At 38.9% G+C, this 18740-nt stretch overlaps 1 protein-coding gene and 1 long non-coding RNA gene across 4 annotated transcripts in view; one reads left to right on the top strand and one right to left on the bottom strand.

Annotated features, from left to right (window-relative positions):
* Positions 1-13945: 13945 nt before the first annotated feature.
* Positions 13946-18396, bottom strand: otx2b (orthodenticle homeobox 2b). The gene is made up of 4 exons (XM_088433360.1): positions 18118-18396; positions 16837-17026; positions 16435-16586; positions 13946-15294 (listed from the first exon to the last, which is right to left on the bottom strand). Exons 2-4 carry the CDS (start codon positions 16931-16933, stop codon positions 14671-14673), a joined length of 873 nt encoding a protein of 290 aa, XP_088289486.1. The 5' UTR covers positions 16934-17026; positions 18118-18396; the 3' UTR covers positions 13946-14670.
* LOC148412932 (uncharacterized) overlaps positions 14680-18740 on the top strand; it is a 27495-nt gene continuing 23434 nt past the window's right edge. Inside the window, exon 1 of one of the 3 annotated variants that reach the window (XR_015867790.1) lies at positions 14680-14928. This is a non-coding gene — a long non-coding RNA (uncharacterized LOC148412932). The remainder of the gene's footprint in view (positions 14929-18740) is intronic. The other 2 variants (XR_015867792.1, XR_015867791.1) reach the window with 2 other exon arrangements.

Below are 18740 nucleotides of genomic sequence, written 5' to 3'. Positions count from 1 at the left end.
CATCAAAGGACAATTCAAATGAGTCTGTCTATGAGGTTTTTTTTTTCGTTATTTCACTTGCAACAGGCTGCAACCTCATAAATCACATTTTTGTCAATTACAGATTTCTAAATCACTAAAAGGACAATGTGTGAGATTTAGACTGATTATTCAAAAGCAATAAATTAAATGATTATAAATTTCAAAAACTTTCAAATAAATGTGCTCTTAACCACCAACAGTAGGTTTTAAACATAACCTTAGGTCAAGTTCCTATTAAATTATATTCCATGGGGGGTGGCTCTCCTCCGGAGGCTGCCATCTCTGTTATAGCTACGGACAATGGTAAATACAGTACCTCCTGCTGTCCGTAATGAAAAACAGCCTAAATCTTACACCTTGTCCCTTTAATAAATCTAAAGTGTTGAAAAATCTATTTTTTTCATGCTATAATGCTAATGATTGAACAGTCTCACCATTTTATGCAACTGATAATTGATGATTTTGTAGAAAGGAGAGTTCCCCCAGTAGCTGCAATTTGTATCAATGGTATCAAACTCATGGTGGTTCATTAGATGACATTATAGTTTTGGGGCAAACATTTTGATGGTTTAAAATCAAATTTTATTCTTCATTGTTTCAATGTGTCAGATTCACTGTAAACTTCAAGTAGGAATGACAAACCGCTTGGAGCAAGAACATTTTGGATCGCATTTAAGGAACTGTGTGAAATGCCAAAAATTACTTCAAAATGTATGTTTTAATAAGTGAGTTTTAATAAGTTTTCATGTGTTTACCAAGTTCGGAAGGGGTGAAACTTTAAATAATTTTTGTCTTTAATATCCATCCATCCATTTTCTTAACAGCTTAACCCTAACAAGTGTTGCGAGCTTGCTGGTGCCTATCCCAGCAATATTTGGGCAGCAGGCTGGCTAAATTGTGTATCTTTACCTGTAGCAGGTGGGATGGACATATCCTCCATGAGAAATACAATTCACTCTATAACACCATTTTGTCTTGTATCTAAAATGCATTTATACACTAAATTCATCAAAAATCTCTCTCTAAATTTTTTTTTTACTGTATAATTGCATTTATAACTGTTGGTGAGTCAAGAGGTAGGTTTTGGCCGTGTTCAACCAGGCGTACAGTGTCCTGTTAGCCTTGTGGTGCTGCTGCTGAGGGATGGCAGGAGGTTGCCAGCGAGCTTGGGGTAATCATGAACAAAACTGAAGCCACACTGTTGCATTGTAATCCTGATGCTAAACTCCCCATTAACCCATCTGGGACCCTACAACAGACAACAAGTCGTCCCCCCCCCCCCCCGCGCCAAATATACACCCACCCGTCCATCACCACCACCTGCCACACAAACACACTTAAAGCCTCTCCGCCTGCATGGTAGAAGTGCTGTCTGTCCCGTTAGTGCCCACTCCAGGGAGGGGGAGGCAAGGGGGGGGCTGTCTGGGGGCGGCTCATGTCCAGCAAATTAAAAACGTTGACGTAGGAATGTGGCATTGGAGTCCCACAGGCGCAACTGGCACCCGCATGCTGACCCCAGTGGTCACCGATGAGTCCTGTGTTTGTATTCCACACACACATCCTGCTTTGGGGGTGGTGTTGGGGGGTGGGCAGCCGCAGACACCTCCTGTGGGACTGCTGATAATTTAAGTCAAACATGATGTCCACGCTTGTTTGACACCCATTTAAGGCGTTTCAATCACATGTTTGATACAGTGCAGCCTTGAGGGGCTGTTCATGTCACCCCCCTCCCGCCCTCTCTATTCCCCCACCCCACGCCTCACAAAGAAACAATCAATTCAGTTTGATCGTGCTCCTCATGTCAAAGCGATAAATCTACTACTCAATCACATGTATTCTATTTGACCTTTTTATGATTGTAATTTACGCATACAAACATTAAAGCCAATAGGGGCTTGTAGACTGGACACCCCTCCCACTGGATTCCAACCAGTGCCCCCCCCCCCCCCCCCCCACACACACACACATGCACATACGCCCCCCCTCCTTGTGCAGAGCAGTGTGCCTCTAATTAAGGACTCTTAAAATACCATAGAGCATACTCATTAATGAACTGTAGCATCTCTACTGTCTTTGGATGGGAGACTTGGATGGGTGGATAGGTTTTGCAGCCCTTTTTTATGCATCATTATTATTATTATTATTATTATTATTATATTGACCCTAAACCTAACCTTAACACTAACCTTGCGACGTATATTGTCCTACCCTGAACAATCCCAAACCCCTCCCATCCATGCCATTTGTTTATTCTATTTTCATGGAAATTTACACCAAAACAATTGGTGGTGTTTGTCTTAAAGAAAGTAGGCCAAACAAGCGCTGACAAACAAGCGGGGTGTGGTGGGGGGGTGGTTGTAGGTCAGGGCGCCACAAGCTGTGTGTAACCGTGCCTGTCGAGAGAGCGTGACACGCCGTCGTCGCCTACAATAGACACAATAACGCAAAAGCCCGCCCTGCCAGTATGATGTAACAATGTCTAGACTCGACCACAATAACACGAGAGTAAACAAAATAACAAAGATTAAATTAGATCACCTGTAAATGAACATATTCATTTGAAACAGTATTTTTGGGTGACGCCACATCAGTGGTTGAATTGGAAAAATTTGGCAGCCATAATTTTAGAGATTGAATGGCCACGCTTATGTTTTGCTGCTACATTTGGTTTTATTTATTTAGTACCTGTAACACAGGTAAAAAAAAAAAAAAAAATAACTCCATGGTATGACTCTTTATTGCTAGTGACTGGATGTTCAATTGTATTTGGAATTTACAACAGACATTAACTTAATCTTTGGGTATGTAAAGATAATGACCCAACAGAATTGGATTTAAACAGGCCGATTCTAATTCCTATATTTTCCATCTATCCATCCATCCATTTCATATAGCCGCTTATCCTCACATTGAGCAGGCTTGCTGCTGCCTATCTCAGCTGGCTTCGGGGAGTTAGGCGGGGGACACCCTAAACTGGTTGCCAGCCAATCGCAGGACACACAGAGACGAACAACCATTCACGCATCCAATCATACCTAAGGACAATTTAGTATGTTCAAATCCCCTGCCATGCATATTTTTGTAGTGTGGGAGGAAGTCGAGAGAACCCACATGGGCTCGGGAAGAACATGCAAACTATTCACTGCCCCACTGAGCTGCCCTCCAATATTTAAAAAAATAAAATTCTGAATACTAATTAATCAGCTGATAAATTACATATACTGGCCCTTTAACTTTACAACAGAGCACAGTTCAAAATAAGCCGTTTTTGAGAGTGGTGAACATTTTCTTTGTTTTACATGATGTGATATGTAAAAATGTCAAAACATAATGGGGAACTTTAAAATAGCTGGATAAATGAAGATTGGTCCCTTGGAAGGGACTAATTGAAGACAAAATATGAAGTTTTGACAGCTGTAAACGGTTCAATAAATTTCGTATCTCGGTTAACAACGACTTTTATGAATTGTACCATTTTGAGCTCAGAACAGGTTTATTTTATCACAACTGTACAGTTGCAAAAAAACAAAAAACATGAGAACCCTTTGGCATTACCTGGATTGTTGCATGGATTGGTCATAAATGTAATTGAATCATTTTCACAATAATAGACAAAACCACTCTGTTTTACGCCACACACAAAATTCTATATGATCATGTTTTTCCTGGACACGTCATGTAAACATCCACAGTGCAGGCTGCGAAAGGTTTGCGAGGCCCTGTAATAATGACGTCCCCAAGAGCTGTTTGGAGTCAGCCAAATTATGAGCATCGAGTGCTGCACTTTGCAGACAGCACCTCTTCATATTTTCAGTCAAGCCTACAGGATGGCTTGTTTTGTCATTCATTTTGCTGGGCGACTTCCTCACAGGCTGCCGGAGGCTCAACTTGACCCGACCTTGGTAACCCCGACGACCCGAGCCCGACGCCCCCCCGCTGCGTCAACGCTCCGCTCGCTGCTGGAGTTCATAAATCACTCAGCGGCACAGCCAGTGCATGTGATGAGAGCAGCTAATCAACGGCTTATTTGAACTGGAAGATTGCATAGATTTGTGTAGGTGCACAAGCCAGCATAAATGTACGATGATAGTTTAGCGACAATATATACATATAATGGTAGTGCCAGGCTTCATTCCAAAATGAACACGCAGAACTTTCTAAGTATGCTTAAGTAGGGACAGACCGATTATCAGCCAAGCCCGTTTTTGGCGTTTTGACGAATATCGGCATCAGCCTTTTCTTTAAAAGTTCTAGCCAGATAAAAAAATCATATCTATTTGATTTTTCAGTTAACATTATAGTGATTCTACTCACCCTGGGAACATTTGGTACCTTTTGTTTTTGTTTGAAATTAGTTTGAATACAAAAAGATGAAATTTTGGAGAATTTGAATTACTGTAGCTAACTACAGTGAGCTATTTGCTAGTTTTACATTTTCGTTTTACTTTTTAAGACAAGCTGATAGCCCTGGGAGATACTAAGCCTAGCCCCTAATCCTGTATAAAATATATTTTAAAAAATATTGTACCAAATGTGTCCCCAAAACATTTTATAATATATTTTTTAACAAGCAATCCCAGTTGCTTGTTTATATCTTTTTCATTTTTTTCCCCAGGTATTTAGCTAAACGAGAGTATACAAATGCCTCGTACAAAATGAATTATGTACTAAAATACAGTAATCAACTATGTTTGTAACAAAGTACTGAAGTAATCTGTTACCTTATACGTTAATCAATTACTAAGTATAAATGCACCTGAAATAATAATTTACTTGAGACTTACGTACTTAAAGCATATAATTACTTCACTATTTCTCACCTACTTTAGTACTTCAGTAACTAAAATAATCAATGATTTTAGTGCTCTCTTGTACATAAAGTAATCAGTGACTTTAGTATATAATTACCTGAAGTAATTGATTACTTCAGTACATCAGCAACTGATAAAATTTATTATTTTACTACTCATAGTACATAAACTTGCCTAATTTAACTAAAAAAATGCCTAATTACCTGAAACAATAAATACCTTAATACTTACATCATTAATTATATACTGTTTATATATTTGGATTGTAAGCGTTAAAGACATTTCAACATTCCATCCATCCAGTTTATATAGCCGCTTATCTTCACATGGGTTGCAGGCTTGCTGGTGCCTATCCCAGCTGACTTCGGGCAGTGGACGTCCCTGAACTGTGAGGCAGATGTGCTAACCACTGCGCCACCAAGCCGCCCGCTGATATTTCACTTTACTGAAAATATATAAAAACTGTATTGACCCTCACAAAAACAGTGTACTGTATTTCTATTGTAAAGTGTTAGTCCTGACATTTAAGTTTCCTTGCAAATATAACATACACACTAAACATGTTATCGAGTATCAACAATACACACTTCACAAGGGTTTTGTTGCAATTGGAAAATGACAAAATACTTTCAACTTGAGCATTGATCTCATTGGCTCACCTCACACTAGTGAGCCCACACTGTATTCAAGCGTAGACCTCATTTAATGATAATGCATGCAATTGTTTGTAAAGACCCCCTCCCTAGCCCGACTGCCACCTTGCACAAACATCGCACACACTGTATTTCTGGTCCCCCTTGTTTGGCATAATATCTCCATGTTCCACATGCACCAGATGCCCCCCAACGCTTATTCAGATCAAGCGGGCACGTGATGGACTGCCCCTAGCCCCTGCCAGCCTCACGTCATTGTGTTCCCCCTCAGGCCAGGCGGTAGGCCTCCCTAATAAATCCTCTTTTGTCTTGGTGGCCAAGCGGCTGGTGTGGCACGCGCACCGCCGCTCGTCCCACTGGTGTGTGTGACCTAAAACAGGTGGATATGATGGTTGAAGCGGGTAGGCGTGAGTATGGGGGGGTAGGAGAAGGGGGACAAGTGCATCTGTCCACACACCCAACGACTCCCTGGGTCAGCCAAAGCTCCATATGCTCGCGAGAGAGAAACAGGATTGCATGCAAAGCCAAACGTATCTGGAAGGTGGGGCTGGATTAATGGGCACAGTATTGATCCCCTAAAGCATGATTAGCTATGAGCAGTGATTGGACTGGTTTATAAACCATTAAACGTTTGTTTCGAGAAACATACCACACATATACACAAGTATGTATATATAAATATATATATATATATATATATATATATATATATACAGTATATATACAGTATATATATATATACAGTATGTATACAGTATATATATATATATATATATATATATATATATATATATATATATATATATATATATATATATATATATATACAGTATATATACAGTATATATATATACAGTATGTATACAGTATATATATATATACAGTATATATATATACAGTATGTATACAGTATATATATATATATATATATATATATATATATATATATATATATATATATATGTGAAAAAGGCAAGACACTGCAACAATCTCTGCCCTATGAATGTGAAATAGCTAACCTTTCTTTTGCCATGCCCATTGATCTCCTAACTTTGTTTTCTTTGACAACACACAACCGTGCGTGGTGAGCAGCCACATTCTCATTCCAGCGCCGAGCACTACTTTTTCGTCCATTACCCACAATGCAGGTTTTTGTAAAAGGCCAGGCTCTTGCTCGCTCTATCTTATTCTGTCATGCATCCGCTCACACCCTCCCTACTCCTCATATATGTACAGCTCCATACAGCTCTCTCACTCACAGCCACATACACATTACCCCAATGTAATGCCATGATTGTCAATGTAGAAAGATGAGCTGCGGTTTAGTTTTAAGAAACATTTGATAAGACTGAGTATTAACAGGCTGTTGGACTGCCTCAGACTTTATAGTGGACTGTGGGTTGGAGTGTCTTTCCAGAGGATAGGTGCTGATATAAAAGAAAGGAAATATTTTATGTTATAAAAATAAAAGGAACATTGACTTAGATGCTGCTTCTAAACATTTGACTGGTGTGCATATGTACATCTTTCACTCGTGTACCCCTAAAATATTTTTATATTGGATACATAATAGTATTTGAAAGTATATTTATAATGTCCCAGTTTCTTAAATTACACATAGACAAACATGCGACAGTTTCGAAGAAATCATTATTAAAGCTTGATTGTGTTAATGAAATTTAGGCTCCCTGAAGACCAGTATTATAATTACAAATGGAATGATGGTGCTGTTGCATTAGCAGCAGCCACGTCAGGGAATCTAGATGAAACATAATATTGTCTTGGGAAATATTTGTGGAATTGAAAGTAGTAATAGCTCTTCAAAGGATGTGGAACGATTGTTTTGCATTTTTTTTTTCTTTTGCAAAATAGCTTTCATTTTTTGCATCCTAAATTATTGGTTCTGATTTTGCAAAATCCCTCACAAAATGTGTAAATCAAAAGCTTTTTAATTTTTTTTAATGAGGAGATCTCTCAATGGTTCCATGGGAATTAGCAGGCTTGTCCAAGCCTGCATATGGGGCCCTATATTAAATTTGGGGCCTTCTGTTTTTGTCAATAATATTGATTATCCGTTGCTGAAGTTCACCTTGAAAGATTATAATGAGAATGAGAAATTAAAAATGTAATAGATGTAAATGCAACACAATATGTATCGACTTCTATTTAGAAAATATCGTACATCAAAAGTATTAAGAGGATACTCAATATCATCGCGGCCGTAGAGTAAAACATAACCGTGAGGACAGTTAAAACCACTTAGATTAATAACAATAAAAAAAAAAAGTACTAATGTCAGGTGAATACCTCATAAAAAAGCTTTACAGAAGTATCTAAAACAAAATGTTAGATGATCATTTTGTCTGAAAAAGACACTCTGACAACACAGGTAAACTAAAAACACAGGTTAAAAATCACCCAATTATGGATCGAAAAAGGACAATATTACTGAATACTGAATATTTTTAACAATTCGACAATTCGACCCAACTTTTTTTGGTTAGCTTTGCAGAAAATTTGGGGAATTTGAAAACAAACAAAAGAACTGACAAACAACAAAAACATATGTTTTGTATTAAAAAATCCAGAAAGTTGAATCAAATTGATTGTCTTATTTTTGACTCGTTTTTACAGTGTGGGACTTAGCAAGCTGACCCAAGCCTCGATGAAGCCCAAAGCGTAATTTGATTTCAAGCCCTCTGTTTTTGACATTTAGTTCAATACATTTGAATTTACTTTCATACTTCTAATATTGCTCATTTTTTGTTAATTTCATCTTGAAAGATTATAGCAATTGCGATCATTTAAAAATGTAAAGAAAAGATTATAAATGTGGATTACTATTGATTTACACAATTTTGCATGTAAAGAGCATTAAGGGGGGCAGTGAATATCACCTCCGACTTGAAACTGCAACACGACTGTAGGAAACTATTAAAATCATTTAGATGCATGAAAATAACTTAAAAAGAGTATTTGCACAGAAATGTCAGAATCAAGAAGTTAAATAAATATTTGGTCTGAAATTTACAATCTAAAGAAATGGGTAAAAAATAATCCAATTAGGAGTCAAAAAAACGACCAACTGAATAGTTAGATCAAACGTTCTCATCTTTTTTGTACAGAAAACTCCAAAAATTGAGATGTTTTGTTGAAGACAACCCCAAGAATTGAGCTGATTGAAACAACCCAGAAAATTGGGTCAAGTTGACCAAAATATGGGTTTGCCCCTTTCCTGACCCATCAGTTGTATTTAACCCCCCCATTTCAAGTGTATTCAAAATGTGCTAACATTATTACTGTCCCTCTGTTCTTTCTCAATACTAATACAACAAAGTAAAATAAAAGGTATAAATAAATAATAATTCTGAAGGCTCTTTTGACTCTTAGTTGCTCTTGAGGGCTCCTAGAGGTCATAAGGTCCTGCTCTTAAAATGAGCATCATCCATTACCGATTATTGAAGAAACCTTTGCTTGTATTGTGATTGTGAATCCAGTGAATGACTTTAATTACGGTTTTCCTCTCCTGGCTGAATTAGTTCCCGCCTGCATGTGGCTGCAGGGCTTAATTCCATAGGACGGCTTTCTATTGTGCCACCGCTCTCTCTTCTTTTGAGACGCGCTGCTAGCTTTTTGTGACGTACTGCGCAGCCCGTGGTGCCAATGCAGCCGAGTTGGCGCCATTCACCATGAACTCATTAAATTTCTAAGCTATTTGTGATCAGAGTGTGGTTGAGGCAATTAAGCGTGGAGTTTGATCACGGCGCGCATACGAAATGTCAAATGTCAGCTGTTCCCGCCACCGCTTCCTTGCCTCTTGACACAGAGTGTCAAAGTATTGCTTTTACAGTAAAGCAAAGGTCACCAATCTGGTGCCTTTGGGCCACTTGAGAGGTCCAAGGGGATGTTTTAAACAGTTTTCATTGAGATTGCCTTGGAATCTAGAAGAGATGATTGCTGATACTTAAGTGAGAAACTGTTTTGACATATACAGTAGATGAATACCAGTAACTATTAACTAGTTAAAACTGATTTGTGACTTGCGCAGCTGTGAATGCCAGCCCAGTAAAAAGAGATCTTTGTTGTCTATAGTTGTCAATGGCAGCGAATGAGATAATAATAACATATAGGTTAGGAGGGAGAATATTTGACTGTCTCACGATTTGATTTGATTCTGATGTTTGTGGGGTCTAGGATTCGATCCAGAATCAATTTTCAATTCATAATGATTTCATTGAGAATAATTTCTGTTCCAATGTATGGATATTCAAACAATCATGATCTACTCCAGTCTGCGTTGCAAGAGAATAACAAATGGAGACATTAAAGTGTCTTTTTTTTCATTTATTAAGATTTTATTTATTTATTTCACAAAAACAGCATGTGGACCACAGCTCCTACGTTATTCTTTATTTTAATTCGTTGACATACCAACCACCTGAATGGACGATATAAATCATCGCTATTTAATTACCTATTGTAAACATAAGTGACATTTATTGTGATTAGGTAAAATATGAAAGTGATTTCACACTCATCTTTCTTTTCGGCATATGTCAGTTTTGGGGCATTGATAGAAAGTCCACATTGTTTAGATATTTGCAGTTATGAACTTCTAATGCATATTGTTTTGTCTGACTTTGAAATCTCCGACTGCATTTGAAAGCACCTAACGCTGTCTGTGCAGTACAATGACATCGTGATTGACTCGCGGTTTCATAGCGTCCTTAAACAGCGATTAAGTGTGATTGTTTTAATGCTAGTGTGTTGACTTTGGTAGAGGAGTGATGTGACGGCAATAAAAACGGAGTCATGAGGAGGAGTAAAGCTAGCTGCTTCAAAGCCAAAGTTTTTAAAATTCGTAAAATCGATTTGGGGACATTTTACATACAGTACTTTCCAAATCGTAGAAATGGCAATCTTGATCCTTACATGAATCATTTTTTGCTCCTCCTAAAATAGGCCACATTTTAGTTTTACTTATTTATTTATTTTAATTTCAGAAGTGCGTAGCAAATGGGTAGTTCATTGCATTCAACGCTTAAAAAATAGCCCACAAAAAGTTGCTGACCGAGATTCGAAATGTCCAGCGCCACTGTTCAAATTCGCCTTTTGTGCCTCATGAGGCCTTAAATACTCGATTTGCATTGGTCAGCATAAATTCAGGAGGCTTTTTGGACTTTCTGAGCGGACCTAAGTATTTTCCCTAGTTTTCATTTCTAATCAACATTCGTAAACAAAATTATTATTATTTCACAAATGGTTGCTTCACACCCTGTGTGTATTGAGTACAGAAGCTAAATGGGGCTCCATTGAATCAGTTAACGGTCTCTTTTAGTTTTGAAAGATTATTAAATGTCTATTTTATCTACCACTTTGGTGGCGATTTATAATCCACTTAAAATTATCCAAATTTTTCAAACAGTATAATTTGACTATTGCTTTATATATGATTTAAAATGTACTTGCAACATTTACAATTGAGAACTGTCATTTTTTCATGATATGATATTTCATCCATTTCATATAGGTATTTTGACTTGACCCATATGTGTGTGCTTGACTCTATGTGTGTTTTTAACATATGCTGATATCTGATAATCTTCTTATGTGTTTGAGGATTTTTTTTCCTCTGGTCTCTCTGAATAGCTTAACAAAATATGCCTCAGTAATGGAAGGTTGTAACCTCCTCCATCGCTTCCACAACTTCAATAGGCCATCAAATGGCTAATGAACTGATAAGCTTATGAGAGCTTATGGCCCCTTTTTGGGGGCATATTAGATGAGGTAAGAGGAAAATCAAAAGTAACGCATCGTCCTGAGGATGAACTTTCTCTAGACAGAAAAAAGCAATTGTCCATTTACGTTTCTTGTGTGTATGTGTATGTGAGTGTGTGGAAGATTGTGTGTGTGTGTGTGTGTGTGTGTGTGTGTGTGTGTGTGTATTTTGCCTGTGTGGCCCTGTTGTGTACACTTGATCAGACCTGCAGCTAAAGCTGTGAGTATCATTATCACTTGAGTATATGTGTAAATCCACGGATTTGTGTGAGCAATCTGAGAATTTAAAATAGCACGCTTTTAACTGCACTTACTTCAAAACCATTTAGACTTCTTTTTTATAGATATTAAAAAAATCTACATTTTTTATTATATAGGCCCTACAAAAGCCATTTAATACAATATTTGACAAGATTACCAAACACCGATGATGTCACTAACTTAAATAATAGGAGAAAATGTCGACTAAGCCTGGATAAGCGCTCATAAGAGGGATATCGCTTGATTATCGTTATTATGTAGTTTTTATTTGTTGCCATGTCATTGTCTTATTAATATCCGTTTAACGGCAATAATAAAGATGATTACACATACATTTTTAAACAAGTCTTTTTTATGCTTTTTCCACGCCTATGTACGCGGTGGTCCTCAGGTATCTTTTTGACCGAAGATGCAGCACCCAGAGCGGTGGCCGAGAGGCAGTGGGGCGCTGTCGCTGCCTCCGAGGCAGGGGGTGAAGGGTAGGGGGAGGTGGATTACTTCAGCGTCTGTTGGGCCCATATGCCGCAAAAGTCTTGATTAAAAACTCTTTGTAAGTATGACGCGTTGTGGAGGCCATCTCTAATCGCTTCTCCTCTGACTTGTGCACTTTGCAGGCTTCGAGGTTACAATAACAAAAACTGGGGACGCTTTGTTAAATCGCGAGGATCATTGTGCGTGGACAAGGTTACTTTTTGGTTTTTATGCGCAACCTAAATCTCCTTTTAAGAATTGGTGTGCGCTGAAAACCTCAAAAGTATTTCTAATTTAACTTTCACACATATGCAAAGTGATTAGGATAGAGGTTTTATCATAAGAACAACTTTTTTGTTTCAAAAAGTGAAGTTGTTCCCACAGTGTAGACTCCTCTCATGAATATTCATGCTTCTGTTGTGTGAGCTATTGTCTCCACATTCAATTGTTTTATTGTTTATCGCATGCACGCGCCTGTTTCGTGAGTAAACCTACACGCGCACATTTACCCTTGAATGCTGGTTTTGCACTGCTAGACCTTCAAAATATAAGTCCACTCCCCCCCCCCCCCCCCCCCCCCCCATTTTTTTATTTTGAAGTAATTGACGCGCAGGCGCACTAACGAGTATCCAGGAGTGGAATCAAAGTGGCTCTTGTCTTTTTTAACGCTTCGATTATTTCAAGCAAGCTTTTAATTAGTGCGCTCCTCCAGTGGAGGCTGCAATGAAAGAGAGATTATTGGCAATGTCAAGGATACTAATTGAATGTTGGACTTCTAACAATTAGCCCGCTGCAGAGCCATGTCGACTCATTACACATCCCATAATAGTCTGTGACTTTGTTGGTGAGTTTTAACTAAAGCAGGTAGAGAAACGCAGGCTTCTTCAGAAAGCATCTTGACTTCTCACTTGTGGTTACTAAATCCTGCATGATGGCGACTCTTTCACTCGGCCCGATAGTAAAAAAGAACATTTGTAATACACAAGGTTTGTGTAAAAATAGAACGGAATATGTACAGGCTATTTTCACGGTGCCCATTTTAAGATGAAAGACATTTCCATTGTGCTATTCAACTACACTTGTGGAGCGTCCGGACCTTGAATGAGACCCACTGTTGCTAGGTGAAAATATTGGGATTAACATCGTTTGTGGGATTAAATTGCTGAACCTTCGCTGTTTGTGAAGATTTTCGAAACTGGGGTTCCGGAAGTGTGTGTGTGTGTGTGTGGAGAGTGGGGGTATAAAAACGTTAAATTTATTACATTACTTTTAAAATGCGCTTGGTCTGAATCAGTTTTATCGGTTTAATTTAAACAACTTTAGAAATGGCACCATGTTATTTAGCACAACAATTCCAGCGTGATTTATTTCAAAACAACTTTTCTTAACTTTTCTTAAATCTTGTAGTTGGGGGTCAAGTAATTATGTCAACTATTATTTCATGATTATAATATTTTGTTACATTCAAAATAAAAATGGTTGCCTTTTTTTGTTGCCTTAAAACTTTGATTTCACCCAGGTACTTTTCAGAGTATGTTTACTGCGGTAAATAAATAAATAAATAAATAAATACATAAATAAATCCTGCGTTAATTATATATATATATATATATATATATATATATATATATATATATATATATATATATATATATATATATATATATATATATAGTGTGTGTGTGTGTGTGTGTGTGTGTGTGTGTGTGTGTGTGTGTGTGTGATTTTTCTCTTCCAGTTAAAGATCCTTAATACAGTAATTTTAACTTTCCTACCAAAATGTGTAGTATTCGTACATTTGATAATTTTCAAGAGTATAGTTCCGCTGGACTATTCATTTTGTTGTTATTAAAATGCGAAAGAACCCAGATGATGTTTGCTCGCACGCACGCACGCACACACACACGCGCGCGCATACGCAAACACACACCCAAACAAAACCGGTATTGATTGAAAGCTCACGCGACGTTCTGTTTATTATTATTATTATTATTTAATTCTTGGTGGTTTTTCATATCTTTTCCGCGGGTATAGGCCACAGCATCTTTGGAGCCAGTACTGGCCCCACAACCATGTTGAGCTCCAGTGGAGAGGAGCCAGTGTGTGAGTGTGTGTCTAACCCTTCATATTATGACTACCACTTGGAAAGTCTCATTTAATCATTAGCGTCTGCTCTCCCCCTCCAGAAAACAAAACAGGTTGGAAGAGAGCGTGATGCGAGGAGGGGGGCTCACAAATTGCATACAATACAACAGATCACAGTTTCGAAGGCTAGCACAGATAAAAATAAAAATAATAATAAAAAAACACATGTACCATTTATATAAGACACACACTGATTGTCTCTTAGAAACTACATATTGATTCTTTATAAACACTTCTTTTTTTCCTTAAATAAAGTAGTGCATCCATGTCCACACAGCATCCTCGTGGTTGCGGAACAAAGAAGGGGGTTCTGAGTCCAGGGTTCTCGTTCCGTGGCCTTAAATGTGCGTAACTTGTCCTCGGCAGATGCACGTGCGGACGAACCGAAAGACATGGATGACGGGGAGACTACAGGTGAGTGAAAGAAAAATCTCTTTGCCAGTGCTAAAATAAATTAAACCTCCGCTCTAAGAGAGGATTCTGCCCAAAATGTTTCTCGTCCCCAGAGAGCAGTTTGACGGCGCTTGAGTTCACAGGACCTGGAATTTCCACGAGGAGGTCTGATCCTTATAATCCAAGCAATCGGCATTGAAGTTCAGCTTCCACGAGGCCGCTTGGTCCTTATAATCCAGGCAGTCCGCGGTGGAGTTGAAGCCCAGGCCGGAGGCGCCGTAGCCCTGCGTGGAGAGCGAGGCCGGGGACTGGTTGAGGTGGCCAGCCACCGCGTTGCCGCCCATCGGGCTGAGGGTCGAGCCGGGGCCGGAGAGCTGGTGGTGCATGGGGGTGAGGTAAGAGCCGCAGTCCATGCCGCCGAAGTAGGACGTGGAACCGGCGTAGCCCTGGCCGTAGCCCGACGCCTGCGTGTAGGTCATGGGGTAGGACCTCTGCATGCACGACGACGAGGTGGACAGCGGGTCCGAGAGCGGCGAGATGGAGGCCGGGCTCCAGATGGACACCGGCGCCGTGCTGCTGGAGATGGCCGGGACCGTGCTGGTGCTGCTGGGCGGGGTGAACTGGCCGCTGGCGCCGCTCTCCGAGCTCACTTCTCGGCTGGGGGAGCTTTTCTTCTTGGCCGGCCGCGCCTTGTTCTGACCCCCGTTCTGCTGCTGCTGTTGCTGCTGCCGACACTTGGCCCGCCGGTTCTTGAACCACACCTGCAAGCGGCCGCCGTGCATGCGTCAGTCCTCTCAATTCCGAGATTTCTTTTCCGATTTTGTCCGCTAAAAAGATTCGTTCTTGACTGGCTAAAACTTGAGCCCCTTGGCAGCGCGTTTGCATTTGTTTATATTTCGGTATAAAAATGCCACTCGATGGTTTAAAAAAAAGCAATAATAACAATAATAATAATAACACTGCTGCATGTTTTTTTAATTGTTTCGGATTATACGAAAAAACGTGATTAATTTTTTTAGGTGCAAAGGATGACTGTCGAAAATGTGAAATACAAGCAGCGACTATTTTTTAAATCTTCATCACCATCTGTCTGGTGTGCAAAAGCACATCTTAAATTACTCTTTAAGAAGAATAGTGTAAAAAATAACACAAACAAAACTGGTTTGTTTTATATAAAACAATTGAATGTTTGGGGTCGTCTTCTACTAAACGGTTCTTTTTTTGGGGGGGGGGTGTTATGTGCAAACAATCCTCAAAGTAGTGACAAATTGACCCAAATATTTTTTCGTTTCCTAATTGTGTTATTCATAACCCAGCTGCTTTTACAGTGTAAGGTTGGGAATGTGAAAACATCTCTTTAAAAATATATCATTTTTCCTATCCATAAAATTCATTATTTTTTTCATAAGGTTCTCTCTAGTTAAGCGAGTGGGTACACAAAATTCAATTTCCAAGCCAAAAACAACCAAACCCGCATTTTAATTTAATTTAACGTTCATTTAAAAGTAATTGCCAGATCGATTTAAATGTGATTACCACCCAGGTTTTCATCAATTTCATGCCTCATAAATCGTTTCTCAAAATTGATCATGCGTGGACGGCATAAACCGAGAGAAAAACTACATATTTGCATATATTAACGGTACAGGAAAAAAACATTGACAAAATCCTACACCTATATATTCGATAAAAAACAAACAAACAGAAACCACTGCAAAAATATGCCAACAAAACTTTGTCTTCGATTATTAATTCGTAGCATATATTCAAAGAAGTCGTCCTCCCATTTCAACCGTCACTTATTCTTGTTTATTCATGACTACACTGCTGAAACAGTAAAATATACATTTTCTACTTTTCTGTTTTCATGTTTGCACTAAAACAGAATCTTAGCAACTCACCTGTACACGAGACTCAGGTAGATTGATTTTGAGAGCCACTTCTTCGCGCATGAATATGTCCGGATACCTCGTCTTGGCGAACAACGCCTCCAAGACGTCCAGCTGTGCGCGCGTAAAAGTAGTCCTCTCTCGCCTCTGCTTCCTTGGCGTCGCTAACAACAAGAGAAAAAAATATATCTAGCATGAAACAATAGCATTCAAATAGAAATAAAGCAACAATTAGAAAAGTTGCGGATGTGAGAGTGGAATTTGCATAACTTCACGCGCGATTACGTTGATAACATCATTGTAATTTGAATTTATAAAACGTAATTGTCAAGATTTGTGACATATTTAAATGTCAACAACACAATCTGGTTAAAAGTGGAGTTGGATTTATGCACTCCAAAGTTTGGCTCTCACCTGGATAGCCCACGGACGGATGCAAGAGGTCCATTCCGGAAGTGGTTAAGCTGAGGCCATTGACTGTGTAAGGTGGTTGCTTTAGATAAGACATCATGCTAATGTTTGTCTGGTGGCTCAAGTTGGAGAAAATGTTGGAAATGGATGCGGCTCCTGATGTGCACCTGCGCGCTCCTCTTTCGCTAGACACCTGACCACAAAGAAAACCGGAACGAATACATTTAACGTTTGGGAAAGAAACGCACACACACCTATACACACACACCGCCCGGCTCTAGATGCTAATTATTTGGGGACGAGCAAAAATACACAAAAATAACAAGAGGAAGTGTTTATAATTGTGAACTTTTGCTCAAGCTTTCCAATTGAATTCAAGCAGAAAAAAATATTCGAGAGATTCCAATAAATCGTATCACAAATCTATCTGCATTATAAAAAAGATAGAGATAAATAGTAAATACCAATAAAAAAGACAATCCTCCTTAAAATAAACTCATACATTCCATGTAAATGATCTGACCAATTGACTTCCGTTATGTGTTCTTCGTGTCTTTAATTGCAACGGTTTTAACGCCCTCGTCTCAATCTGTCACAACGTGGACCAGTTGCTCATTCCCGCTCAATAATCATTATCGACATCACCCTCATCCTTATCCCCGACCGAGTTTAATTATCACTGGTCTTTTTCTTTTTAATTTGTTGATTAGTTAATGAGCTAATCCAAGTGGCAAGCGAGTGCATAATTTTCTAATAAAAAGGCAAGGCTCGTTACTCAAATGAATCATTTTGTACAAGTTTAAATTTTAAACTAAATTGTAAACGCATCTAAACGCTTGTAAAGATATATAAAATTATTCATGCTAATAGTTTATTCGAGAGCTATGTTTGTTTTGTCAATAATAAAATATGGGAGGCCTAAAATTGATTGTTTACTACTTGCCCAATTTGCAGACAACATAGCACGTTTTGATTTAGTTTCTTTGAAGAGCAAAATTAATGAATGCAATGTGACTTTATTTTCTTCTCTTGAGAAACCTTAAATTTACGTTTTGGCCCCGAGTTAAATTCTTCTGATAGGAGCCAAACTCGCTCATATGATTTATTTTCTTCGGTCTAATACCTCTATTATTTTTGTTTGAATGATTTTACATTATTTTACAGCCTCCCAGCCCCTGGAATTTAGCCCGGTTCTTTTCTGCTTCTTGTGTCTTTGAATTGCAAATTAAAGACGGCTTCGAAGCGAAGAATCCCTAGTTGAGTGGGGGTAAAAAGTGAACCCACCTCGCTTCTGGAGAGTGCGAACGTCTGTTGTGGGTCCTCCTGAACGAGTTAGCAAAGTCAACTGAGAGCAACGACGTCCTGTTCCAAATCGGAAAAGATGCCAAGGAAAGCAAAAAAAGCAAGGCAAAAAAAGGAGCATCCGCAGTGTCAGAAGACAAAGTTCAACGTGGAGCGTCCGCGTTGTGTTTTGAAGCAGGGCTGCAGCAGCGAAATGATGATGACGATGATGAGGATGATGATGATGGAGGAGGAGGAAGAGGAGGAGGAGGCAGCATAGGATTTGTTGGTGTGTTGGGAGTGAAGTGCTTGGAGTTGGAATTTGTACAAAGAGGCAGCCAATAGGAGCTCAGCTCCCACACACACTGGTAGTGGAGTGGGTGCCCCCTCCCCCCCATACTTTTTGGACCCACTGTCCTCATCCAATGGCCCCGCAGGAAAGTCTTCCATGGACTCAAGTGGAGTTTAAAAGATTTTTTATTTTTAAGATAAAAATGAAGAAAATGAAACGGAAATGCAGAGTATAGAGGATAGAATTCCGATGACTTTATTTTTAATTTTCAAAGCTATTTTAAAGTGTAAAATGAGATAGAGTATTTAATATTTAATAATTCAAAAGTAAATTT

This window comes from Hippichthys cyanospilos, chromosome 14, assembly GCF_059441005.1.
Source record: "Hippichthys cyanospilos isolate Australia breed blue-spotted pipefish chromosome 14, RoL_Hcya_1.0, whole genome shotgun sequence".
Classification (NCBI taxonomy): domain Eukaryota; kingdom Metazoa; phylum Chordata; class Actinopteri; order Syngnathiformes; family Syngnathidae; genus Hippichthys; species Hippichthys cyanospilos.
This window is presented reverse-complemented; position numbering and strand designations above follow the sequence as displayed.

Coding starts and splice junctions, on each gene's coding strand:
- otx2b (XM_088433360.1), bottom strand. CDS start 16,933: ATGATGTCTTATCTAAAGCAACCACCTTACACAGTCAATGGCCTCAGC. Junction 16,587..16,836: donor TCCGTCCGTGGGCTATCCAG/GTGAGAGCCAAA, acceptor TCTTGTTGTTAG/CGACGCCAAGGAAGCAGAGG. Junction 15,295..16,434: donor TACCTGAGTCTCGTGTACAG/GTGAGTTGCTAA, acceptor GGCCGCTTGCAG/GTGTGGTTCAAGAACCGGCG.